The 27,599-nt window shown below is 38.1% G+C and overlaps 2 protein-coding genes across 4 annotated transcripts in view; one reads left to right on the plus strand and one right to left on the minus strand.

The window, feature by feature from the left end:
• The window catches only part of LOC101318802 (DNA-directed RNA polymerase II subunit RPB2), a 46,077-nt gene extending 26,947 nt beyond the window's left edge, over nucleotides 1–19,130 (plus strand). For all 3 annotated transcript variants that reach the window (XM_019928110.3, XM_073805301.1, XM_019928112.3), the window contains 11 exons: nucleotides 177–375; nucleotides 689–857; nucleotides 11,020–11,116; nucleotides 12,219–12,313; nucleotides 13,560–13,810; nucleotides 13,892–13,981; nucleotides 14,556–14,663; nucleotides 15,404–15,517; nucleotides 15,916–16,076; nucleotides 18,181–18,376; nucleotides 18,876–19,130. In XM_019928110.3, coding sequence (XP_019783669.1) covers nucleotides 177–375; nucleotides 689–857; nucleotides 11,020–11,116; nucleotides 12,219–12,313; nucleotides 13,560–13,810; nucleotides 13,892–13,981; nucleotides 14,556–14,663; nucleotides 15,404–15,517; nucleotides 15,916–16,076; nucleotides 18,181–18,376; nucleotides 18,876–18,965 — 1,570 coding nt within the window. In that variant the 3' untranslated portion in view covers nucleotides 18,966–19,130. The remainder of the gene's footprint in view (nucleotides 1–176; nucleotides 376–688; nucleotides 858–11,019; nucleotides 11,117–12,218; nucleotides 12,314–13,559; nucleotides 13,811–13,891; nucleotides 13,982–14,555; nucleotides 14,664–15,403; nucleotides 15,518–15,915; nucleotides 16,077–18,180; nucleotides 18,377–18,875) is intronic.
• IGFBP7 (insulin like growth factor binding protein 7) overlaps nucleotides 19,049–27,599 on the minus strand; it is a 76,573-nt gene continuing 68,022 nt past the window's right edge. Inside the window, exons 3-5 of the mRNA XM_019928113.3 lie at nucleotides 21,207–21,323; nucleotides 20,406–20,532; nucleotides 19,049–19,310 (exon numbers count right to left, since the gene is read on the minus strand). Coding sequence (XP_019783672.1) covers nucleotides 19,291–19,310; nucleotides 20,406–20,532; nucleotides 21,207–21,323 — 264 coding nt within the window. The 3' untranslated portion in view covers nucleotides 19,049–19,290. The remainder of the gene's footprint in view (nucleotides 19,311–20,405; nucleotides 20,533–21,206; nucleotides 21,324–27,599) is intronic.

A 27,599-nucleotide genomic window follows, 5' to 3' on the forward strand; every position in this document is an offset into this window, starting at 1 on the left:
ATACTTTATGTGTATTGTTCAGTAACTTGTTTCTTTCACTGTTAACAATGGTATGCTTATTTTGGGACTCTTTCTATGTGAATGCATACAGATATAGGAATACTCTTTATTAAGTAGGAAGCCTAGTTAATTAAAATAGTTCAGGAAGTAAGGAAATTAAATGAATTCTTTTTTAGTTGGCAGGATCTTGTGGCCAGTGGGGTAGTAGAATATATTGATACTCTAGAAGAAGAAACAGTGATGCTCGCAATGACCCCAGATGATTTACAAGAGAAAGAAGTAGCTTATTGTTCCACATATACGCACTGTGAGATTCATCCATCAATGATTCTTGGTGTCTGTGCATCTATTATTCCTTTTCCTGATCATAACCAGGTTGGTAGCAGTTTTTGACTATGCTTTGTAAGGAATTGGGGGAAGCAGAATAAAAATTAGAGATTAGTCTGTAGTTTTTTCTGGAAGAAAAGCCTTTTAGTGTAAAGATGATGAACTACAGCATTTAATATGCTTATTCTTGTGTTTGACTCTTAAGAGCCATAATTGATTATTCCAAATGGTTATCACTTATCTTTCGGAAAGAATAGGAACTTTACCAACCATATTTCTGATTTATGAAGTACCCTGTAAAGTCTGTTTATTTAGAAGTAATTAAATTTTCAGTGATTCCGCTTTTCATTTCTACCTTTAGTCCCCTAGAAACACATACCAGTCTGCTATGGGTAAGCAGGCTATGGGGGTTTATATTACCAACTTTCATGTTCGTATGGATACATTGGCCCATGTTCTCTATTATCCTCAAAAACCACTTGTGACTACACGGTCAATGGAATACCTACGATTTAGAGAGCTGCCAGCAGGTATGTTCAGTTTTGTTCTACATTTTTTAAGATCCTGCCATGCTTAAGACACTTTTGTGGGTTCTTTGGACGGTTAATAAATGCATATGACACAGTCTCTATTCTCTTAGAATTTATAATGTGGTGGGAAAACATGAGCACAATTCAATAAAAAGGTAGATATATGTAAAGTGTTATGATGGAGGTATATATTCCTTTGGAAGCACAGAGTGAAAGAAATGATTGATTCCTGTTGGAGTCTAGAGCCAATTTCATAGGGGAGGTAGCATTTTGGGCTAGAGTAAAGTTGATGAAAGGGTATTTGAATTTGAGAGATGGTTTGAACAAGGTCCTGGGTGCATGAAGGCAACTGTCAGTATTTATGTCAGTTTAGTATGGCCTGAGTGGAAATGCATGGAAGTGATACTTGGTCTCATAGTGTGGAGACAGCAGGTTGAATTTTATTTGGAGAATGAAGAACTATCCAGCCTTTTTTTTTTTTTTTTTTTTTGCGGTACGCGGGCCCCTCACTGTTGCGGCCTCTCCCGTTGCGGAGCACAGGCTCCGGACGCGCAGGCTCAGTGGCCATGGCTCACGGGCCTAGCCGCTCCACAGCATGTGGGATCCTCCTGCACCAGGGCACAAACCCGTGTCCCCTGCACCGGCAGGTGGACTCTCAACCACTGTGCCACCAGGGAAACCCTATCCAGCCTTTTTGAACAAGGAAGTAATACAGTTACAAATTTATTTTACAGTATAATTCTGGCAGTCACGTAAGGGATCGATTAGAGTCATATACGGTATTAAGTAGGGAGGTAACTTAGAGGTTCTTGTAGTGGTCTAAGTGAGAAATGGTAAGGTCCTTATTGAGACATGAAAAAGCGTAAGGGCGTGAAACACCTGTTGGAATACACTTGTTAACATTAACACTTGATTACTTATTGGATGTAGAATGATGAAGAGAGGGGAGAAAGGAATTCGAAATATTGTTGGTGTTCTTGGCTTGGGTAATCAAGAGAGAGATACTATTAATAACATTGGGAGCATGTTAGAAGAAAGAAGAGGTTTTATTTATTTATTTTTTTAAATCAATTTTTATTGGAGTATAGTTGATTTACAGTTATACATATATCCACTCTTTTTTAGATTGAAAGAAGAGGTTTTAGACGTAAGATAATAAGTTCAGTTTTCAACATGCTGATTTTGAGTTGCTGCCAAAGCATCTCAGGAATGATCCTCCAACAGTGAGTTGCAAATGTGGTTAGAAAGAAGGTCAAATCAAGAGCTGTGAAGTTTTTGATATATTAATGATAATTATAGATTACTGTGAAATTGCTGAGGGAAAATTCAGAGTGAGAATAAAGCCAGAAAAAATAAAGTCAGGCACCAGGAAGAGAAATCCAGAGAGGAGATTTGAGATGTAGATGATAAGGAGAAGAATCAGGAAGTTGCAGGAAGAGGTTCTCAAGGAGACTGGACAACGGGTAAAATGGTGCAGAGAAGACTGAAGGGTATCAGTATTGAATATAAAGGAGACAGCATAGTTCTTTGGCAGAGTTGTTGTCTTACCGTATTATTAGCGGAATTTTGGCTTTGACCCTGGATAACATTATTTAGTAAAGTTTGCCTTGTAAATAGTGACTTTAAATTATTTAATAGGGGATCTGACATTTTGATAGCAAATTCTCACAGGTTAGAATGATTTATTTTCAAAGTCTTCCACAAGGGGTTACTATTGTCTAGAAAAACAAAATCTGTTACGTTGTCTACAGTATGCTGGTATCTTTGGGCTATACTTGCAGTGCTGTGTTTTTCTTCAGCATTTAGATAATTTCTTTATGGCTAGAGAAGAAAAGAAACAGGTGAAGGATTGGATTTGAAATAGAATGTTCCTTTGGCACTGATACGAAGTGGTGAGGGCATGGCTGGTAGGGACTACAAGCCTTTCAGCTCTGTTATTGCTTCATGCCTTAATCTTGTTATCTATCTATATTTTAAAAAACTTTATTTTGAGATAATTTCAAGCTTACAGAAAAGTTGTAAGACTGTTACAAAGAACTCCTATATAATATTCATCCAGATTTCCTAGTTCACATTTTACCACACTTGCCTTATTCTTTCCCTTTCTCTTTCTTCTTGAACCATTTAAAAGTTAAGTTACAGACCTGAAGCTACATGACTAATTAATTAATTTATTTATTTATTTTTGGCTGCGTTGGGTCTTTGTTATTGTGCGTGGGCTTTCTATAGTTGTGGTGTGTGGGCTTCTCATTGCGGTGGCTTCCCTTGTTGCGGAGCACGGGCTCTAGACACGCAGGCTTCAGTAGTTGTGGCACGCAGGCTCAGTAGTTGTGGCACGTGGGCTCTAGAGTGCAGGCTCAGTAATTGTGGCGCACGGGCTTAGCTGCTCCGTGGCATGTGGGATCTTCCCGGACCAGGGCTTGAACCCGTGACCCCTGCATTGGCAGGTGGATTCTTAACCACTGTGCCACCAGGGAAGTCCCACATCACTCTTTTTTTTTTTTTTTTTTTTTTTGCGGTACACGGGCCTCTCACTGTTGTGGCCTCCCCCGTTGCGGAGCACAGGCTCCAGACGCGCAGGCTCAGTGGCCATGGCTCACGGGCCCAGCTGCTCCGCAGCACGCGGGATCTTCCCAGACCGGGGCACGAACCCGTGTCCCCTGCATCGGCAGGCAGACTCTCAACCACTGCGCCACCAGGGAAGCCCCCACATCACTCTTTAATTCTTCAGTGTATGTTTCCTAAAAAAGACATTCTCCACAGTACAACCATCAACATCAGGGGGTTAACACTGATACCCATCTAGTCAGCAGTCCCCAATTCAGACTTTGCCAGTTGTCCTCATAATATCCATTATTGGTCTAGGATCTAATCCAGGATAGTGCATGTCTCTTTAGTCTCTTTAATGTGGAACAGTTCTTTCGTTTTTCCTTGTCTCTATGACCTCCACATTTTTGAAGAGTCCAGTCAAGTTACTTTATACATTGTCTCTCAATTTGGGTTTGACTATTGTTTCCCCATGGAAACAATATTCAGGTTATGAATTTTTGGCAGTACTAGCATAGAAGCAGTGCTATATTCTCTGGGCATGATATCAGGAAGCACATGCTGTCTCTGTCCCATTATTAGTGATTTTAACTTTTATCATGTAATTAAGATATTGTTTGTCAGGTTTCTCCACTTTTTATTAATTATAATTATTTTGTACTTATTAGGTAAGTAATAAGTCTTTGTGAGAAGATACTTTGAGATGATGTGAATAGCTATTCCTTGTCACACTTTCAGTCATTAATTTAGCAGGTGATTATTGCCAAATGGTGATTTTCTAATCTTATCATTCCTCCCTGTTTGATGCTGAAATTGTCCCAGATTTTCCAATGGGAGTATCTTCAAGATGACTCCTGATAGGTCCTCATTGTTCTTCAAGCACTTCCTTACATTTTGCCTCATCTTGTGCTTTTCTTCCCCTAAACTTGGACTTGGTCATTTCTCCTTTTAGGATAAAAGAATAGTGTGTAGAAACCAAAATCTGGGTGCTAGGTGTGCTCCTTGCTATTATAATGTCATCATTTCTAGGTCCTCTCGGCTGTTGGAACTAGGAAAATATATGTATGCATATACCCCTCCCCACCTTTATCTATTTTTTTATCTCTATATACTAAAGAACCATGAGTTCATATCAATACCATATCTCCCATCCCAGTACAACACCATAGTGTTTATTTTAGAATTCCATTCTCTGACAGTGACAAACCTGGCTCCCGTTGTCCTCAGTATATTTAGTTATTTGCTCAATCTATTGATGTAACCAATCTCCTGACCATCGTGGCTGAATTATTAGCTCTGGCCCTGCCTAACCTGCCAGCTGCATTGGCCAAATTCTAAGGGGCTTAGGAGCCCTAAGGAGAAGGGGCTAATAGGGTTATCTTAAGGAATGTCTTTGGATTAGTATCATTCCTATTTCTATAGAGTACTGTTTCTTTGGTTGACATCTTCTGGGAGCAAAGATCCTTGTGACAAAAGTTCACCTTGACTTAAAGTGAGTCAAGATACTTAGAGCCTCCTTACTGCTGAGCTGAGGTTTGAAGTAGGTGGGGACAGAATGGCTGAAAGGGTTTGAGCCTGGCTGACAGGTGGGTTGTAATCCTAGATTTCACATGTTTATAGTCTTTGAGATCACAGATACTTTTTTGAAGTTACTAATATTTATTGAGCAGTTCGTGTGAACCACCAGCCAAGGCACCTTACACGTTATTTCTAAGCATCATAAAAGCTTTGTGATGTTTTTTCACCTAAAAAGTGAGAATAATAATAGTACCTGCCTCATAAAGCTTTTCTGATGATTAGATGGTTAAATCCACTTAAAACTCAAGGTTTAGTGCCTAGCAGTTAATAAGGGAGAAATAAATGTTAGCTGATTAGTGATAGTGGTGGTTGTATCATCTCTGTTTTACAGATGTGGCGACAGGATCAGAAAGGTTATTTGCCCAAAGTTTATACAACTTAATTTGAAAATCCAGAATGTAAACTCTGGTCCTTTTTTTTCCCTTTTAGACCAGATGTACACCTTCCCCCCATTTCACTTTCTTGTTCTGTTTCCTCTTCACTACATTGTTTCTTGATTTGGGGCTTTTAAGCTAAGAAGAAAATATTAGACATATAATTCAGAAGTTTACTGTTTTTAGCTAAATTTAGCTGATCTTTCAGACTTGCCCAGATACCTTGGATAAAGGTTGTAGGATGGAGGGGGTTGCCTCCTGGGCTGTAGTTGATACAGCAAGTGTGGGCGATCCAGGGATTGTCACATGAGAGGAGGAAAGCCCCACAAGGGCCAAGACAGTTGAGCACCTATAGGCTGTCACCTGGAGAAGAGGGAGGGCATAGGTAGCGCTGCATAAAAACATGAGGACGTGCTAGGAAAGTCTTGCCCATTCGATGTATCACAGATGTCACGTATGTCCTGCTCCTGGCTCCTTAGTAGTAGGATCATATTACATCTCCCAAGACCCTGGAATTTCTGCCAATTCCCGACTCCTTTCAGATCACCCCCCTGCCGTCAGGATCCTGCATCTTTATGTACTTTTTCTGTGTTATGCAGCTTGACTGTGCGTGAAAATTAAAATTCTTCTAGTTTTCTCAGACAGTCCACACAAAAGAGTGGTGACTAGTGTGGATATTACTAAAGATTCCTTAGAGGAAATCATTTAGATTTCAGGAGTTTTCATTGCACGCCTGAGGAGAGACTATTTGACTTTTCTGATCTCTGAAAACTCTTCTTGGCTCCCTGCTATTGGGTGCTTTATCTCTGGTCCTTCCCAGGAAGGACTCAGCTTCCTTGACACTGCCTTTCCCTTGGAGGATTTCTTACTCCCCTTCCTCTCCCAGCAGAGCATTTTAGTTTTTCCTGCTCCAAATATAGGTACACAAACCCATCAGGGTGCCCAGAACAACAGATGCCCTCTTGTTACTATGATCCTTCTTTAGAGAGCAATCAAGGTTATATTTAGCACAAAGTGTTTCGTGTTATCTGTTCAACAGAGCTTGCAGTCTCAGATTCCTACAGGCTTAGGCAAGATTGGTTGAGTAGGTGGAGTTGAAGAGAGGTTTGCCTTTTTGCTGGGGTTAGCCCTATTCAGCTTCAGCCGTGGTTGTGATGTGTACGTGCAAACTCAGTGATGCCAGATCTGACTTTTCAAGAAAAGCTTGAAATCTAAGCTTTAGTGTGAATTTATTTTTTAAAATGTTATGGTCAGTGCATTTAAAATAGCTAGTGGAAAGCTTTCTGTGGCACAGTGGGCCATAGAAATGTAGTTGTTAAGGAGGAGCAAATGTGGTAGTTGGGGAGGAGGGCCTGCTTTTTGTGTGTATCTCTTTCTACAAATCTATTCCTACCTTGGGTTGGGAATTACTGAGAATCAGAGACTTGGAGGAGTGTGTCTTTAGTGACCCAGACTCAGACCAGCAGTGCTGCCACCCCTTACCTGCACTCTGCTTATGAAAACTTTTGCATCCCTGCTGTACACATAAAAGTATGAATGAATGGTGTGTCTCCTCTTGAAGGGTGGGTTGTGTTTTGTTTTGTTTTGTTTTTTGCGGTACGCGGGCCTCTCACCGTTGTGGCCTCTCCTGTTGCGGAGCACAGGCTCCGGATGCGCAGGCTCAGTGGCCATGGCTCACGGGCCCAGCCGCTCCGCGGCATGTGGGATCCTCCCAGACCGGGGCACGAACCCGTGTACCCTGCATCGGCAGGCGGACTCTCAACCACTGCGCCACCAGGGAAGCCCGGTGGGTTGTGTTTTGAAAGTTGAATTTAGCTTTAAGGAAGCAAATATAAACAGTTTATTCAGAACTTAGATAACCAAAACATTCAGTCATCCAGATTTTGGTTCCTTTGTATTCTGTAGTCATAGTTTTTACTCCACATTTGAAATATTTAGGTCAAGGTACTATGTTACTGTAGCTTTAGAGTTGAGTGTGTTTCAGTTTTTGGAAAATCTGATGATTCACGTATATATGAATTATGTTCATTGAAACCCCACTCAGGGACTTCCCTGGAGGTCCAGTGGTAAAGAAACCACCCTGCAATGCAGGGGACTCGGGGTCGATCCCTGGTCAGGGAACTAAGATCCCAAATGCTGCGGGGCAGCTGAGCCTGCGTGCCATATCTGCTGAGCTCGCACGCCTCAACTAGAGCCCACGTGCTGCAAAACTACAGAGCCCACGCGTTCTGGAGCCCATGTGCCACAACTACAGAGCCCACGTGCCCTGGAGCCTGTGCACCACAACTAGAGAAGAGAAAACCACGCCACAACTAGAGAAGCCCCCGCGCCGCAACGGAAGATCCCGCATGCCGCAACTAAGACCTGATGTAGCCAAAAATAAAATAAAAAAATAATAAATAAATCTTAAACAAAAAAGAAACCCCACTCACATTCAACAATCATTTCTTATATTGCAATCTACTAGTTTATAGAGTTTTCAGCTTTTTTTCTTCTTTAATACTTGTTACTTTATTTAAATATAATTTTAATTTTATATTGTAGTTGATTTACAATATTGTGTTATTTTTAGGGGGTACAGCAAAGTGATTCAGTTATACATATATACATATCCGTTCTTTTTCAGATTCTTTTCCCATATAGGTTATTACAGAATATTGAGTAGAGTTCCCTGTGCTATACAGTAGATCCTTGTTGATCCCAAACTCCTAATTTATCCCTCCCCCCCACCCTTCCCCTTTGGTAACCATAAGTTTATTTTCGAAGTCTGTGAATCTGTTTCTGATTTGCAAAAAAGTTCATTTGTATCATTTTTTTAGATTCCACATATATTCCAAATATCATACGTGTCTTTCTCTTTCTTACTTCACTTAGTATGATAATCTCTAGGTCCATCCATGTTGCTGCAAATGGCATTATTTCATTCTTTTTTATGGCCAAGTAATATTCCATTGTATATATGTACCACATCTTCTTTATCCATTCCTCTATCGATGGACATTTAGGTTGCTTCCATGCCTGGCTATTGTAAATAGTGCTGCAGTGAACGTTGGGGTGCATGTGTCTTTTTGAATTATGGTTTTCTCTGGGTATATGCCCAGTAGTGGGATTGCTGGGTCTTATGGTAGTTCTGTTTTTCATTTTTTAAGGAATCTCCATACTGTTCTCCACAGTGGCTGTATCAATTTACATTCCCACCTACAATGCATGAGTGTTCCCTTTTCTCCATGCCCTCTTCAGCATTTATTGTTTGTAGGTTTTTTGAAGATGGCCATTCTGATCGGTGTGAGGTGATACCTCATTGTAGTTTTAATTTGTATTTCTCTGATAATTAGTGATATTGAGCATCTTTTCATGTGTTTGTTGGCCATCTGTATGTCCTCTTTGGAGAAATGTCTGTTTAGATCTTCTGCCCATTTTTTGATTGGGTTGTTTCTTTTTTGATGTTGAGCTGCATGAGCTGTTTGTATATTTTGGAAATTTATCCCTTGTCAGTCACTTGGTTTGCAAACATTTTCTCCCATTCTGTGGATTGTATTTTCATTTTGCTTATGGTTTCCTTTTCTGTGCAAAAGCTTTTAAGTTTAATTAGATCCCATTTATTTGTTTTTATTTCCATTATTCTAGGAGGTGGATCCAAAAAGATATTGCTTCGATTTATGTCAGAGTGTCTGCCTATGTTTTCCTCTAAGAGTTTTATAGTGTCCAGTCTTACGTTTAGGTCTTTAATCCATTTTGAGTTTACTTTTGTGTATGGTGTTAGAGAATGTTCTAATTTCATTGTTTTACATATAGCTGTCCAGTTTTCCCAGCACCACTTATTGAAGAGACTGTCTTTTCTCCACTGTATATTCTTGCCTCCTTCCTAGATTAATTGACCATAAGTGTGTGGGTTTATTTCTGGGCTTTCTATCCTGTTCCATTAATCTATATTTCTGTTTTTGTGCCAGTACCATACTGTTTTTATGACTGTAGCTTTGTAGTATAGTCTGAAGCCAGGGAGCCTGATTCTTCCAGCTCTGTTTTTCTCTCTCAGGATTGCTTTGGGGTCTTTTGAATTTCCATTACAAATTTAAAAATTTTTCGTTCTAGTTCTGTGAAAAATGCCATTGGTAATTTGATAGGGATTGCATTGAATCTGTAGATTGCCTTGGGTGGTATAGTCATTTTGACAGTATTGATTCTTCCAATCTAAGAACTTGGTATATCTTTCCATCTGTTTGTGTCATTTTTGATTTCTTTCATCAGTGTCATATAGTTTTCAAACTACAGGTCTTTTGCCTCCTTAGGTAGGCTTATTCCTAGGTATTTTATTCTTTTTGATGTGATCGTTATTGGGATTGTTTCCTTAATTTCTCTTTCTGATCTTTTGTTGTTAGTGTATAGAAAAGCAAGAGATTTCTGTGTATTAATTTTGTATCCTGCAGCTATACTGAATTCATTCATGAGCTCTAGTAAGTTTTCTGGTAGCATCTTCAGGATTTTCTGTGTATAGTATCATGTCATCTGCAAACAGTGACAGCTTTACTTCTTTTCCGATTTGGATTCCTTTTCTTTCTTTCTCTTTTCTGAGTACCAATGGCTAGGACTTCCAGAACTATGTTGAGTGAAAGTGGTGAGAGTGGACATCCTTGTCTTGTTCCTGATCTTAGAGGAAATGCTTTCAGCTTTTTACTGTTGAGTACGATGCAAGCTGTGGGTTTGTCATATATGACCTTTATTATGTTGAGGTAGGTTCCCTCTATGCCCACTTTCTGGAGATTTTTTGTCATAAATGGGTGTTGAATTTTGTCAAAAGCTTTTTCTGCATTTATCGAGTTGACCATATGGTTTTTATCTTCAGTTTGTTAATGTGGTGTATCACACTGATTTGCAGATACTGAAAAATCCTTGTATCCCTGGGATAAATACCATTTGATCATGGTGTGTGATCCTTTTTTTTGTGGTATCTTTGTCTGGTTTTGGTATCAGGGTGATGGTGGCCTCATAGAATGAGTTTAGGAATGTTCCTTCCTCTGCAATTTTTTGGAATAGTTTTAGAAGGATAGGTGTTAATTCTCTCAATGTTTGATAGAATTTGCCTGTGAAGCCATCTGGTCCTGGACTTTTGTTGGAAGTTTTTAAATCACAGTTTCAATTTCAGTACTTGTGATTGGTCTGTTCATATTTTCTATTCCTTCCTGGTTCAGTCTTAGGAGATTGTACTTTTCCAAGAATTTGTCCATTTCTTCTAGGTTGTCCATTTTATTGGCATATAGTGGTTTGTAGTCTCTTATGATCCTTTGTATTTCTGTGGTGTCAGTTGTAACTTCTATTTCATTTCTGATTTTGTTTTTTCTTTTTTTCTTCATGAGTGTAGCTAAAGGTTTATAAATTTTGTTTATCAATACTTGATACTTTAAATCTTATGGTCTCATCAAAAATAGTTTTGGCAGCAGCAACTAAATAAGATTGTTTATATTAAAAACTTGCTTATATCAAACATTTAGCTATCAGAGTAGTTGTCTCACAGATTGCTATTCCAGGAGGAGTAGACTTTGACAGTTACCATGGTGAAAACATTTGAGGCAAATATGATTAAATAAAATTGATTTAAAAGAAAGGGGTAATTTTTCTTTGTTTCTCATATGGTGCTTTAATGCTTTCTCTTAAATGCACTGCAGGTATCAACTCAATTGTGGCCATTGCATCATACACTGGATATAATCAAGAAGACTCTGTTATCATGAATCGTTCAGCTGTAGACCGAGGCTTTTTCAGGTCAGCTATTTATAAAAGTTGTCAAAATACATATATGGTGGAAATATTAATATTTTATTTTTAAAAAGTTCTTTAAAAATAGGTGCGAATTGTGTGTTTCCAAACTTTTGGGGGTTTTAAATGTCAGTCCGGAAGAAATTTTGATCTGACAGCAGAGAAATTTTTCTGTTAGGATATTTAATCTTCTGCCTCCATTCATGAAACGTTGTGGATATCTGCCAGGCACATGTTGTTATATGGTTTCCTATATAGGGGTTAGTGTGGTAAAATCAGTGCCCTACTCCAGAAAGCAGAAGGCTTGGGTGATGGTCACGAACAACTGAAGACACTGCTTCTTGTATCTGAGGATTTTCAGTTGCTAATGTTTTGAGCCCCCCTTTATTTGTAAGCAAATAAATGTTTGTGTTTAGATAATATAGAAATATCTAAAGTAAAAATAAACCTAGAGTTTCAGGACCCGTGAATATTGGGTTAGCTAAAAAGTTCGTTTGGGTTTTTTTGTAAGATGTTATGGAAAAACCCGAATGAACTTTTTGGCCAACCCAATAACTACTATTAAAATTATAGTATATTTTCTTTTTCAATCTTCTATTCTTCAGTTTATTTTATTGTCAAACATTAATCTCAAATCCATGGTATGTGAAAGTTGGTTAAAAAACTGGGAGTTAAGAAGAGAGGATGGATTTTTTTCTGTATAGTTTTCAGAGGATAGGCACTAAGACCAGAGGTGGACGTTATAGCTTAATATCATAAACTTCTCACTAGAAATATTGGGACAGATCCTGGGTGACCATCGCTGAGGGTTATTATGGGAGGGATTCTTATTTTGGGTAGGAGGTTGGACTCAGTGACGTTAGTCCTTCCTGGTCTCACATATAATTCCAGCTGTGTTAAGGTTATGGGTCAAATGCTACATGTGTGGCCTGTACAGCTCTTATGACTTAACTTTGACCCTTAATACAGTTAACTCTTGTCCCAGATTCATGGTTTAAATTGCCATGGTTTAAATTACCACATATCAATTAAGTAAAATTTATTGGTATGTTCTAAGCCCTATTATTAAAGGAAAATAAAAGTTAACTTTAGAACCATGTGTTTTTAGGTCTGTTTTCTATCGATCATACAAAGAACAGGAGTCTAAAAAAGGGTTTGATCAAGAAGAAGTTTTTGAGAAGCCTACACGTGAAACTTGCCAGGGTAAGCAATACTGACATTGAAATTATGGAATTCAAAGTTAGCTTACCATGGTTTTCCTGATTAATTTTTTGGGTTTTGCCCGCCCCCCTTTCTTTTTGCCATGTGGGAGTATGTTTTCTTATTATTCTTAGAGCTTATATTAAGGAAATAGGTATATTTGCCAGAAGTCTTTGCACCTAGGAGTGGGCTTGCTATAGTGCTTCCATTCCGCTAAGTCTTGCATTGAGGAGGGGATTTAGGATATCAGAGAGGTCATGTAATTTCATGGGACACACCTCAGCCCCATTCTCACTTGTACTGTGTCCTGTCCCTCAGTTTATCTATTTGCATGGGAACTTCCTCTCCTCTTCACATTGTGGTGTGACCATAGTGTTTGTCTAGCCACACTATTTGTATGTATTTAACAAATAACTAATGAGAGGACGCCTAGAACTTTCTGTTTCTTCTGGAAAACTCAAAAGTTATTTTCTAGTTATTATTTTTACAGTCACTTAAAAGCTGTATAAAGTGGGATGGATAGGATATCCCAGGGAAAAGGGTTATCTCTCCTATAGTTTTGGCTTTTTTTTTTTTTTTTTTTGCGGTACGCAGGCCTCTCACTGTTGTGGCCTCTCCCGTTGCGGAGCACAGGCTCCGGACGCGCAGGCTCAGCGGCCATGGCTCACGGGCCTAGCCGCTCTGCAGCATGTGGCATCTTCCCGGACCGGGGCACGAACCTGTGTCCCCTGCATCGGCAGGCGGACTCTCAATCACTGTGCCACCAGGGAAGCCCAGTTTTGGCTTTTAATAGTATTGCATGAAGTAAAATGTTTTTTTTTTTCCTTAGGTATCTTCCTATTACTCCATTTCCTGTGGGTGGTTCTCTGTGGTAGTGAATTGATGTTCAGTGGAGTTAAGATTATAGAAGATTAAATTCAAACTTTCTGTTGGAGTTTATATGTAGAGGACATAGATACTCTTCCTTATGCAATATAGAGATCAGAAGATGGCAACACACTTACCCAAAGTCACTTAGCAAATGGAGAGTCTGAATCAGCCCAATGCTTTTCTACCGAGTTCAGAATAGTTTGTAGTATTTGGAATAAGGGCACATTACTACACATGTTAGAGATTCCTATGAACTTCTCTCTGACTTGGAACTGATTTATATATTTGGTTTTTAATCTTTTGGGGAGGGGGATTATGGGACATTTTAAATACTTTTCTTTATGGTATTACCATTTCAGAAAATTCTCTTTCTTCTCAGGTATGAGGCATGCTATTTATGACAAGCTGGATGACGATGGTTTGATAGCTCCTGGGGTTCGTGTATCAGGAGATGATGTTATTATAGGCAAAACAGTCACGTTGCCTGAAAATGAAGATGAATTGGAGGGCACTAATAGACGCTATACTAAGAGAGACTGTAGCACTTTTCTCAGGACTAGTGAGACGGGCATTGTGGATCAGGTTATGGTAACTCTCAACCAAGAAGGATATAAATTTTGTAAAATAAGGGTGAGTATAGCTTTGTCATATTGCTATTTATAGAAAGTAAATCAGAATGACTTAACTAACCTATTTTTTGTGTGAATTCAGGTACGCTCTGTTAGAATTCCACAGATTGGAGACAAATTTGCTAGTCGACATGGTCAAAAGGGTACTTGTGGTATTCAGTATAGACAAGAGGTAGGTATCTTTTATCACCTCTAACCCAAAGTTTTGTTGAACATTTTATTAAATCAAAATGTTCTTTAACTTGAGAGCCCAGAGGCAGTAAAGGCTTGACTTTTAATTTTAGTGTTTTTTTTTTTTTAGATTTTATTTATTTATGGCTGCATTGGGTCTTCATTGCTGTGTGTGGGCTTTCTCTAGTTGTGGTGAGCGGGGGCTGCTCTTCGTTGTGGTGCATGGGCTCTAGGCACACAGGCTTCAGTAGTTGTGGCTTGTGGGCTCAGTAATTGCGGCTCATGGGCTCTAGAGTGCAGGCTCAGTAGTTGTGGTGCATGGGCTTAGTTGCTCCACGGCATGTGGGATCTTCCCGGACCAGGGCTCGAACCCGTGTCCCCTGCATTGACAGGCGGATTCTTAACCACTGCGCCACCAGGGAAGCCCTAATTTTAGTGTTGAATAAGTAGGTGAACACACTACGTTGAACAGAATTTAGGACATAGAAAAGTTTAGATGAGCGGGAGCTAGTTCTAGTTCTCTAGCTAAGAGATTTAAGTTTTTTTAAGTGTCTTTAAAAAAAATTCCTTTATAGGATATGCCTTTCACCTGCGAAGGTATCACCCCCGATATCATCATAAATCCCCATGCCATTCCCTCTCGTATGACTATTGGTCACTTGATCGAATGTCTTCAAGGGAAGGTAAGAGATTTTCTTTAAAAATATAGGTTCCAAATTGATGTTTCTTCTGAAATGTTAGGTCATTTCTTTCATTTGAGCCAGGGTACTTTGGAAAAAGCCAATATGACACTTAACTTTCCTGCTTTTAAATTGGTTTGATTATGTCTCTGTTTTTTGCCAAACTTTGCAAAGTTATGACTGAGAAGTTTTGCAAAATTTACTACATCCAGTCTTTACTTGTATATATGGTTATTCTTTTGACTGGTTCTTTTCTATAAATGGTGGTTAGTTCAGTGTGAACCTAATGGTTTTATAGCTATACTATTAGCTATGCATGCATCTTTCAGTGGAGGTTTTTCTATTTTTGAGTATCTTATTAAGGCAGAGAGGCTACAGCTTAACACATGGATGGCTTGGTTTTAGGGCATTAAAATGTCATTTTCCTTGAGTCGTAGGAAGTACTTGGGAGTCTCATTCTTTTTGTATCTGGCCTCACAGAGTTTCCTACTTGAAGGCTTATAATTGAGTTGCTTTTATTTTTTAGGTAAATTAGTTTGTTATATTTTATGTAAAATGCTAATAAAATGAACCTTACTATATTACAGCTTTCCATAACATAGATATTTAAGTTAATCCTTAATCTTAAGTTCAAAATCTTCCTTTCCAGAAAGGATTTTTTTTTTAATATATTTATATTGACATAGACTTCTAAAGGGTGACAGAAGGAAGCAGGCTTTTAGAGATGACTTTTCTTTTTAAAGGTATCAGCTAACAAGGGTGAAATTGGTGATGCCACTCCATTCAATGATGCTGTTAATGTACAGAAGATTTCTAATCTTTTATCTGATTATGGTTACCATCTCAGAGGAAATGAGGTATGTTTGCTCTTACATTGGTAATTTGTTATGAGTATTCTTTTTTGTATGTGTGTGATTTCATTTTTTAAAAAATTAAATTTTTCATTAAAGTATACCACATACTTCAAATTACATACAAAATCGTAAATTTACAGGTTGATGAATTTTCACAAAGTGAACACAGCTGTGTGACTGGCACCCAGATCTTGAAAATTACCAGAACCCTTTTATGCTTAGATGCCCCCCTTGTGTCCCCTTCCAGTCACTACCATCATACCCACCCCCCGTGACTACTCTCTTTACACTATAGTTTTCTGTTTTGATTTTTATAGAAATGGAATTATACAGTATATGCACATATATTCTTTGAGCTTGTTTAATACTTTTAAGTCTGCTTCAAAATCTGTCTGTTTCAGGTCCTATACAATGGATTCACTGGTCGAAAAATCACATCACAAATTTTTATTGGCCCCACTTACTACCAGCGTTTGAAACACATGGTGGATGATAAGATTCATTCTCGTGCTCGGGGACCTATTCAGATCCTTAATAGGCAGCCCATGGAGGGTAGATCTCGGTAAGAGAGCTGCATCATCATCATTTTTATATAAAGGAATGGTTCTCAAATTTCTTGATTCCAGGACCCCAAAGGCTTTTGTCTGGGAGTTGTATCTTTTTTTTGTTGTTGCACTGGGTCTTAGTTGCAGTAGGCAGGCTCCTTAGTTTAAATATTTTCCAAGTAAATTTAGTGATGAGTGACATTGGTTTACCTTTTTGCAAATCTTTTTAAATGAACTGGTTTGTGAGAAGACAGCTGGATTATTGTGTCTGCTTCTGCATTCATCCCATTGCAGGATTTTATTTTTTATAATTAAGTATTGCTATATGAGGAAAATCTGACCTCACACAGATTTGTGGTTTGAAAGGGAAGAATATTTTAATAATTTTCAGGTGATTGTGGATTTTTTTTTTGATGCTACACCAAAACAAGTTGTCCTTTTTTTAAAAATAAATTTATTTACTTTTGGCTGCGTTGGGTCTTCGTCGCTTCGTGCAGGCTTTCTCTAGTTGCTCCGAGCGGGGACTACTCTTTGTTGTGGTGTGCGGGCTTCTCGTTGCGGTGGCTTCTCTTTATTGTGTAGCACGGGCTCTAGGCATGCGAGCTCAGTAGTTGTGGCGCACAGGTTTAGTTGGTCCACGGCATGTGGGATCTTCCCAGACCAGGGTTCGAACTCGTGTCCCCTGCATTGGCAGGTGGATTCTTAACTACTGTGCCACCAGGGAAGTCCAAGTTGTCCTTTCTTAAAGGTTACTTGTGATGTAGAATTTGAAACCACTTAAGTGAATCTTTTATGTTTATTATATTAAAATCCATTGGGCTTACACTTTGTATCTTTTATACTTATGTAATTTTATAGTATCATATTTGGTCATTTGGAAAATATTTTCACTCAGCAGTGAAAGCGCTGAGTCCTAACCACTGGACTGCCAAGGAATTCCCTCTCACAGTCTGGATTTTTGTTGATTGCATTCCTGGGCTCTGTGTTCCTATTTTTCTTGTAAATAGCTAATCGGATCTAGAGCCTTGATGAGGTGAAGGGTTTGTGTTCTTTCACAGTAATACTTCAAAGGCAGTGCTGTATACTTTCAATATCTGGTTGTCTCTTTTATGACTTTAGCAGCTATTAATGATCATTACGTAAAACCTTTAATTATTGGGCTTCTCTGGTGGCGCAGTGGTTGAGAGTCCGCCTGCCGATGCAGGGGACACGGGTTCGTGCCCTGGTCCGGGAAGATCCCACATGCCGCAGAGCGGCTGGGCCCGTGAGCCATGGCCGCTGAGCCTGCGCATCCAGAGCCTGTGCTCTACAACAGGAGAGGCCACAACAGTGAGAGGCCCGCGTACTGCAAAACAAAAAACAAAAAAAAGGTTTGCAAACTGATGAGATTCTAATTTATCATTTCTTCATTTATTAGCTGGAATACTTTCATAGAGAGAAATGTTGTTTCCTCAGCTGCTAACCTGGTGACATGGTTCATATACTAAAAGGCAAAATAAATGCTTAATTCTTTCCTTTTATTTACCAATTTTCAAAATGACGCGGTAGTTGCCTAGAATCCTCCAAAGCTGACCAAATGTTTTGTTTTTGGTAATATCATTAGAAGCTCATTGATCTTATGTATTTTGTACATTAAGAATGTTAAGGAAGCCATCATCCACTTGCCTGGCCATCAGAACAATGCATTTCACTTACATGCTGGGGAAACCTGTGATTAGTCACCTGTTCTTTCCATCACTTTTGCCAACATGCATTTATCATTTTAGGTTTGATTGCCTGGGAGTCTCATTCATGGAGAAGCTGCTTTATTTAGATTGACTTTTTTATTATTCATTTTTTAGTATAGAGGTGAATTCTAGTAAGTTAAATAGTCTGATGAGATTTTATTTTGTACTTCATTGTATTTTATTTGGAAAAGTATATGCTATACTTGAGAATCTTATGTGTTTACTCTGGGGACCTTCTAATGCACACCAAATAGTTGGTAGACTTCTCACCCTCCCCACCATATAGAGAGAATGCAAGAGTAGAAAAATCGGAGTCTAGTTCTCTTTCTTTCTAATATTCTTTATGATAATAGAAAATCAGTACAAAATAGTCTGTTGTTTTTTTCCATGACAGTGATGGTGGCCTGCGTTTTGGAGAAATGGAACGAGATTGTCAGATTGCCCACGGAGCAGCCCAGTTTTTAAGGGAAAGACTGTTTGAGGCATCAGATCCATATCAGGTTCATGTTTGCAATCTTTGTGGAATAATGGCGATCGCTAACACCAGGACCCATACGTATGAATGCAGGGGCTGCCGAAATAAAACCCAGGTATGTACATACCTTACTGACAGTTGATATCTGTTTAGGATATAACCACGTTGGCCTAATCATCCAGGCAGATTTAGTGTGGTGGAACAGATTGGCATTTTCACAATTTTGATAGCATGCTTCTATAAGATAAGAGTCCTAGTTTTAAATGAGGAAAAAGGTAACAATTCTGTTTTTCTAAAAACTAATTAAGTTTCAGTGTGGTAATTAAGCTAAGCTGTTCATCTTTTGGAAATAATAAGACCTTGTACAAGGAATTTTAAACAATGAGTTTTGTTAAACCTTTTAATTGAGAAGGGTGAATATAAATTATATCTGGCAGAAAGGGCAGAATACCAAAGCCTTTTAGGAGAAGAGCCCCAAAGGCCAAGGTAGGATGAGTGTTATCAGCCTCATTTGTTCATCACCTCCAGTACCAAGTCTTTAGCTTTTTCTGGGGTAGGGAAGTGGGGTCCCTTCAATACAGCTTTGCTAATTACCTTTTTTTTTTCTCCCCCAGATCTCTTTGGTGCGAATGCCTTATGCATGCAAACTGTTGTTTCAGGAACTCATGTCTATGAGTATTGCACCTCGAATGATGAGTGTTTAGCTCTTTTAAAAATCTTTGTGTCTTGTTTGTTTCTATGATATAGCTTTTAAAAAATTTTTAAAACAACAAAAATGTACTTGCACTAGGAGAAAAAGCATTTTATTTGTTTTGTTTAACGATATGCATGCTTTTCTTCTGTAAATAGACAAATTTTTGTAGACAGTCTTGATGTGTTATCTTTATTTTGTATTTCATGGTGTAAAAGCAGTGAATATAACTAAAGTGTTAGTGGACTGGATGAAAAGAAACTGGTTATTAGGCAAGAACAGGGGTTGTAGTTACCCATGACTACTTTTAGCTATGCAGATTAATATATTCTGCAGGTTTACAGCTCAGCACCTTCACCTGTTTAAAAAGAAAAGATAAAAATAAGTTACATATATGGACATGGTTGGTTGACTTTCTAATTTTGAGGTAGTTTAGTGTTTGTTTCCAAATAAATGAAGATGTTAAAATGTGGGGATAAAGGATGTGTGAGTAACTATAAATGATATGGTGGAATTTGAGCCATATGGTTTTAGATGTGGAAGGTGATTTTGTTGTACTTGTCTATCTGTAAGTGACAGACCTTACTATAGAACTGGGAGAAGCATGTTTCACAGATGAGCAAGGTGAGATCCAGAGAGGCCAAGGAACTTTCCTTTGTCATCCAGTTCTCATTCAGAATTTAAAACGGAATAATTAGTGGCAGAGCTGAGACTCAAACACATGACTCTTAGCTACTGCTCTGTTTCATCACTTGACTTTACACATCTTGGCTGAAGAGAATCTGACCAAACACATCTTTACTTGATATTTCTTCCTTTCGTACCGCAGCTGAGTGATCCACACAGTGGAATGGTTTTGACAAATGCTGACAGTAAATTTCGTTATTTTTGGCTTAAGGAAAAACCAAGTCAGACATCAGTCTAATAGATCTATATAAATGTAAAGTAGCATTACTCTCATACCGCCAGGATGGATGCTTAAGAGGAAGCTTTTGACAGTGAAGTGGATAGAGGCAGAACAGAATTGAGTACTTGCCAATATACTCTTTCTGGGTTTTTTCTTATAAAAGCTCAAAGTGAAGGACCAGAATTGTCTACAATCATTTCCTTTTAAATGGGAATTTAATATAATAGTCACAACACCAAGGAAAATGCTGTGACGATAGATAGAAAGTTATGGGAAATATAAACCATTCCAATCAGGTTTGACTCTTATGTGTAAGATAAAGTGAAAGCATCTGAGTCATAATAATAGCATTCCATCAACCACTGAATGTTCTTTTGGAGCCATGCACTCTACATTTTGATTACATACTTAATGTCCTTCCCTTGTGGATTCCTAACATCACAGAATTTCATTAAGAGCTATGTCTGATACTTTCATACTTGGTTCTGTGCTTTATTAAACAAAAGCACTAGTCATTTTTAAATGGTTATGAGATTTATTACCTACCTTTTTTCACTGGTATTTCATGTAAGGCATCAACCACTGTAATTTTTGCTGATGCCGAAGCCTGTCCTTGGGAATTGGATGCATGGCACTCATATTCTCCGGCATCTTCCTTACTAAGAGGAGATACCTGTGAAAGAAAAAGGATCTTTAGTTTCTCTATGGCAGTGAACTTTTTTCTTGTGACTTCAATTAGGTCATTATTTCATAAGTTTCCTAACATGACCAGGCGTTTCATAGCAAAGTATTTCTACTGCTAGAAACAGTGCAAGTCTTGTGTTAGGAGTAATTATATAGCTATCGAATTTGGTCTGCCAGGAGGATTCCTACTATGAGGTAAAGCTGTCATGGACAACTTTAGGTCACGTTGCATAGGTTAAAAACAGGCTAGGTGCACATATCCTCATTTGAGGGAGACGTTGGTGTAGGGTATGTGATCTAAGTACTATCCATGCGTGTCCATGGCTATCAGAGGTCAAGTAAAATAATCAATAATTGATTAAAATAATGCTTGGGTCATTAGTTCCCTTTGAGGATTTTGCTTTGAACTCTTAGGGGAAAAAAAAAAGTTGGTTCTGACTTATTTTTTGGTGATTTCCAAAACATCCTAATAAAGCCCAGCTGTTTTTTTTTTTTTTTTTTTTTTAAGTTTCCTTTGAAAGAGAAACAGCAGCTCGTGGTAAGGCTGTTCTAAAGAGATGTGGAAGGGCAGACGAATACTTTGAGCCTGGTAGTACATCAGGCACCTTTGGTTTGCTCTGTCTATTCCTAAGAGTGAAATCCTTGCTAGCTCTTGGTACTCACCAGCACCCAGCCAGTTACTTCATGCTTTTCTGGGCCACCCCGGGTCTGAATGGCCAGGTTGTCTCGGTCGCCAGGCAAGAGTTCTGTTCTTTGAACTCCATAATGACCCCTTTTAACCTGCAAAAAAAAAAAGGCGGGGGTGGGGGATATAGTCTGAGTTCTCTGCACTGGATCATCAGCTTGGAAGTGGTCAACATTCCTAGAATTGCACAGGGTATGCATCAGACTTTCTAACTGGATTAAACCCAGCAATTTCCATATTACCCTTTCCTGAATACTTATGTAAAATATACATTCTTTTTTTTACTTCTTCCTGTCAGTTTCCCTCTAAGCTTGTATATTTTGAATTAATGTATTTTTCTGCATGTTTGGGGAATACAGACTCACACTTTCCTGCCACTGGCTACCATCATTAACGCATGCCCTTGTAAATTCTGCTTCTCAATGTTGGGTCTTGTTTGCCATATGCCATTTTGATAAACTGTCACCGAGTCCTAGGTTTGATACTTGGGACCTTGTGTAAGAGCTCAACTCTTGGGACTCTTCCTGCAACAGCTTCATCAATGGAAAATAACAGTTTGAGTCCAAAGCCAATACCATTACTCTATTCTGAGGGCTAAGGGTTCATCACATGATTTACTAAAGACCTGAGAACAAAAACGCCTGTCCAATACGAGCTGCTGTCGTTGTTCTCTTATGACAAAACTTGCTATCCCTGTGCATGTCATGATGAGATTCAGAAAGATGAAGAAAGAAGAAACTGGGTTTCCTTGGCTTGAGGCCACTAGAGAATACTGTCCTACTTCCCCCCCTCATCTAAAAAGGTAAACTGTGCTCATTATGTAAACTTTGGAAAATGTATAAAAATTCACAGAAGAATAAAATTTACCTGTAACCCCTCCATACATATACATTTAGCATAAATTTCTAGAAGTGGAATTGCTGAGTCACAGTATAAATATTTTAAGGCTTGTGATAATGATGGGTTTAAAAATATATATCGAAGAATACATGAAGCAATGTTTGTTTATTCCATCCCAGCCTTCAAGAGTTAGGTTGATGTTTATTGATATTACCTTTGTAATTAGAAAAAAGGATTTACAGTCTCAAATAGGTAGTTTTCATTTTCTTTTATAATTAAGCAAATCTTGAGTTAGATCATAGTATCTAATTTTTTTTTTGACACTTTACATCAGAGTTGCTTCTCCTACTTGTGAGCCCACTGCCACCACATGCTGTTACTAAGCTGTTGTCTCAGCATCAAACCCACCCTTTATTTTTTCTGCTTCATGACACCAGGATTGGCACTCGGCAAACCATGTGGAATCTAGGCCAACTCCTACTCTAAAAAATACCTAGCATTACTTATTTGGAATGCCTGGTTTTCGCCTGTTTGCTTTTCTTTTTTTCCCTGACACTTCCCCATATTGCCACTATTAGAGAAAACCAGGTATCTCAGTGTTTTTCTCATATGAATGTTATAAAGACAAAACAGATAAACTCAATAGGCATCTTTTTCCTTCAGTTTCCAAGTTGCAAACTGGAAGAAATGGTTTATACTAGTGCAGATCTTGAAACATTTATTTAAAAACGGTTTTAAATAATGGTTTTGGTATTTCTCTCTTTTTTTTAAAATAATGGTGTTAAGTATTAATTTGATTCAGTGGCTAAAGTAATATATCTCTGGTCTTTATATATTGAATTTCAGAATTCTTTAAGGGTTTTGTATGTGACCAAAGCAGAAAAACACTACCGTGTTGAAATAGTGAATCTTAGCAACTGAGCTGTTGCTCCTCAGCTCATGTAGCTCTCAGTAAAGAGCATTCTGTACCAATTAACCCGACCCACTGTGTGCCAAGAAACTGTTCTTGTTAAGTATTTGATTGGAAAATGAATGCTTATATTCAACAGAACTCATATCTTAATTAACATATTGTAAAAAGTTTTATATCATGTAGAAAACATACAGAAGTGCAAAGAATTTTTACGTGGCAAATTTTTATATGGCAAACTACTGCCTTACTTATGTAAGGGGAGTGGGTTGATAAATACATTTTTGGTTTGAGAAAAAAAGATGCAGGCTGAGCTGAGAAAAGTGATTTCTAATACAATTCTACAGATGTGCAATGGGCTGGAAGTTTGTAGGGTGGAAAAAACTGCCTAGAAGTCACTGCTCACCATAGAGCCTCAACTAGGTGAAGAATCAGAGGGAGACCCAGGAATTCACCTCAGCCCTCTGTGGTTGTGTTTTAGCTGCAACAAGCAATAACTAAGAAAAAGGTGCCAATGACTACAGAAACAGGATGCATTAGTCTGATTGCTACAGGTTGATAAACCTCAAGCATTCATTGAATTGCAGGGATCATTTATGCAGCTTAGAACATATTTGCTGTGCCTTTTTGGTGAAATTTCAGAATTCTATGATGAAATAGAATACACAACTGTTAAAATTTTAAGCTCCTCAGCCACTGTAAACAAATAAAAGAATGGTTGGCTAGGAAGAAATATTTGTAATACATGATAAAGGGTCAGTATCTCTAATGTACAAAAAGCCACAAACTGATAATAACAAGAATCAACCGAATAGAAAAATGACTAAGGCTATGAACAGGTAATTCATATAAAAGAAAATTCAAATATAAAAATATTCTGAATGTAGTCAAGGAAATTAAAGCATTAATGAGATGATACCTGTACCCATCATTAACAAAAACTAAAAAGAGTGGTAATATTCATTGCTGGTGAGGATGCAGGGAAATGACATCCAAACATTGCTGGGGAGAGTGTGAACTGCTACAATCCATTTAGAAAATGATCTGACACCACAGCAATCAGACAGGAAAAAGAAATAAAAGGTATCCAAATTGAAAGGGAAGAGGTAAAACTGCCATTATACTCAGATGACATGATTCTGTGTATAGAAAACCCTAACTGTCCACACAAAAACTACTAGAACTGATAAACAAATTCAGCAAGACAGCAGGGTACAAGAATACCATACAGAAGTCAGTTGCATTTCTTTACACTAACAAGTATAAGAAAGGGAATGTAAAAAAAAAAATACCTTTCAAAATTGCACGCCCAAAAATAAAATATTTAGATATAAACCTGACCAGGAAGGTGGAAGACATATGCTGAGAACTATAAACCATTAATAAAGGAAACTGAAGATGATTCAAAGAAATGGAAAGATATCCCATGCTCTTGGATTGGAAGAATTAATACTGTTAAAATGGCCATATGACCCAAAGCAATCTGCAGATTTAATGGGATCCCTATCAAATTACCCATGACATTTTTCACAGAACTAGAAAAAATAATCCTCAGGTCTATATGGAACCATAAAAGACCCAGAATTGCCAAAGCAATCCTGAAGAAAAAGAACAAAACAGGAGGCATAACCCTCCCAGACTTCAGACAATACTGCAAAGCTATAGTAATCAAAACAGCGTGGTACTGGCATGAAAAGAGACATATGGATCAGTGGAACAGAATAGAGAGCCCAGAAATAGACCCAAACACCTACGGTCAATTTTCAACAAAGGCAAGAATATACAATGGGAAAAAGACAGTCTCTTCAGCAAGTGGTGTTGGGAAAATTGGACAGCCGCATGTAAATCAATGAAGTTAGAACACACCCTCTCACCATACACGAAAATAAACTCAAAATGGCTTAAAGACTTAAGCATAAAACAAACCATAAAACTCCTAGAAGAGATTGTAGGCAAAACATTCTCTGACATAAATCGTACCAATGTTTTCTTAGGTCAGTCTCCCAAGGCAATAGAAATAAAAATAAACAAATGGGACCTAGTCAAACTTACAGGCTTTTGCACAGCAAGGGAAACTATACAAAACCTGAAAAGACACCCTACAGAATGGAAGAAAATATTTGCAAACAATGTGACCCACAAGGGCTTAATTTCCAAAATATACAAACAGCTCATACAACCCAGCAACAAAAAAAATGACTCAATCGAAAAATGGTCAGAAGTCCTAAATAAATATTTCTCTGAAGAAGAAATACGAATGTCCAATAAGCACATGAAAAAATGCTCAACGTTGCTAATTATTAGAGAAATGCAAATCAAAACTACAATGAGGTGCCACCTCACACCAGTCAGAATGGCCATCATTAAAAAGTCTACAAATAACATGCTGGAGAGGGTGTGGAGAAAAGGGAACCCTCCTACACTGTTGGTGGGAATGTAAATTGATACAGCCACTATGGAAAACAGTATGGAGGTTCCTTTAAAAATAGAATTACCATATGATCCAGCAGTCCCACTACTGGGCATATAGCCAGAGAAAACTGTAATTCAAAGATACGTGCACCCCTGTGTTCATAGCAGCACTATTCACAATAGTCAAGACATGGAAACAACCTAAATGTCCATCAACAGATGAATGGAAACAGTAGATCTGGTTCATATATACAATGGAATACTACTCAGCCATAAAAAGAACAAAACAATGCCATTTGCAGCAACACGGATCTAGAGATTATCATACTAAATGAAGTAAGTCAGAAAGAGAAGACAAATACCGTATAATATCACTTATATGTGGAATCTAAAATATGACACAAATGAACCTATCTACAAAACAGGAACAGACTCACGGACATAGAAGACAGACTTGTGGTTGCCAAGGGGGAGGGGGTTGGTGGAGGGATGGAGTGGGAGGTTGGGATTAGCAGATGTGGGCTATACTCAGACATATAACTGAATCACTTTGCTGCATAGCAGAAATTAATACATTATAAATCAACTATAGTTCAATTAAAAAAGAAAAGAAACCAGACAGAATTCCTTGAAAACAGGAACAAATGAGATTAGCAGAGTGCATAACACACTGTAGATAAGAAATAAATGTTTACTGTATTGAGGGTACTAAGGAGTGCTCTAAGAGGTACACTGCCTCCAACTTGTCAGATTTTTTAACATTTTCATAATTATTAAATGAAGTGGTAAAGAATTTTAAAAAAAAGTAATCTGACAATGTCTATTAAGACTAAAATTAAATCTTTTGACTTAGTCATGTATCTTTTGGGGGAATCTATCCTATAGGGGCAAAAAAGGTGGTTGCATGTAGGATATGTATACTCAGATATTTAAGGCAGCATTATCTAAGGTGATGAAAAGTTGGAAACACAGGAACTGTGTTTATTATGGTATATCCACACTTGGAATATTATGTAGTTCTTGAGAAGCAGACCTGGAGGGATGCCCATGAAATATTTCTTGAGAAACGCAATTTCAGAGTACTTGCACACTACATCCCCACCTCACCCCGCACACTGGGAATATGTGTTTGTATACATTTGGGCATGAATAAGGGTATAGAAAGATAAAAACCTGGGAAGTTCACATTGGTTATTTCAAGGAGTGGAAGGAGGTGGGAGGATGTTATGACCTCTTTCTTTATACATCTTTGGATAGTCTCTCCTTTTTACCACAATCACACACATATACATATATATATTTTTTTTTTACTAAAAAAAAGAATATTCTTAGAGGTCATGAAAGTCCTAATCTGAAGAAATGTTCAGGTAGGAAAAGAATAGAAAGCCTCAATCTCAGAAACATCTAAATGTTTGGAAGGAATTCTGGTGTTTCACGTTCCTTGTAAGCATCCCTCTGACTTACCAGGGTTAAGGTAAATTCAGCTATTTCAGTTCATTTCCCCATTTCAAAATATTTCCCTTGGAATCTTTATAGGCTAGGGGTTTTCTGAAAAAAACTATGGGACTTGTTAAGGTCACATGATAAGTCCTGGTCAGGATAGCACAGACCACTCACTAGGCTGCCATAGAACTGTCGCTGTAGCCTGAAGTGTCTTGGAGAGAAGGCTTATCCTGTCAGTTCTGTTGCTAAGAACCCTTGAGCAAGAAAGACATGCTACCTTCTTTGAACCTTGGTTTAACAAGTCAGGATTCTAAGATTCATTTATGTCCAAAAAGCAGTTCTGCGCTTAAATTGGCTTTGACAGGTGATCTTAAATATAAATCTGCATTCTTAACAGTTTGGTTACAAGGAGAGTGGGGCAGAAAACAAATGGCCTGTTTTAATTCTTTAGGTCAGTGACTCTCCAAGTGCTTTGACATGGTCCATAGTAAGAAATATATTTTGCATTGCGATCTGGAATATACAAAGGAAACGTTTTATGAAATACCTTTACTAAATGTACCTTTACCTAAGACATTTTATATTTTATTTTTTAAGAAAATTCTTGTTGTGATCCCTACATTAAATTCAAGACTCACTGATGGGTCATGGTCTGCAGTTTGAAAAACACTGCTTTAGGTCATGCATGTGGCAAAGTACATTATGAAGGTGGAAGAAAATCAGCAGAGCCTGGCAGTTGGGTTTTTGTTTGTTTTGGCAAGTCTGT

Source organism: Tursiops truncatus, chromosome 5 (assembly GCF_011762595.2).
Source record: "Tursiops truncatus isolate mTurTru1 chromosome 5, mTurTru1.mat.Y, whole genome shotgun sequence".
Lineage (NCBI taxonomy): Eukaryota > Metazoa > Chordata > Mammalia > Artiodactyla > Delphinidae > Tursiops > Tursiops truncatus.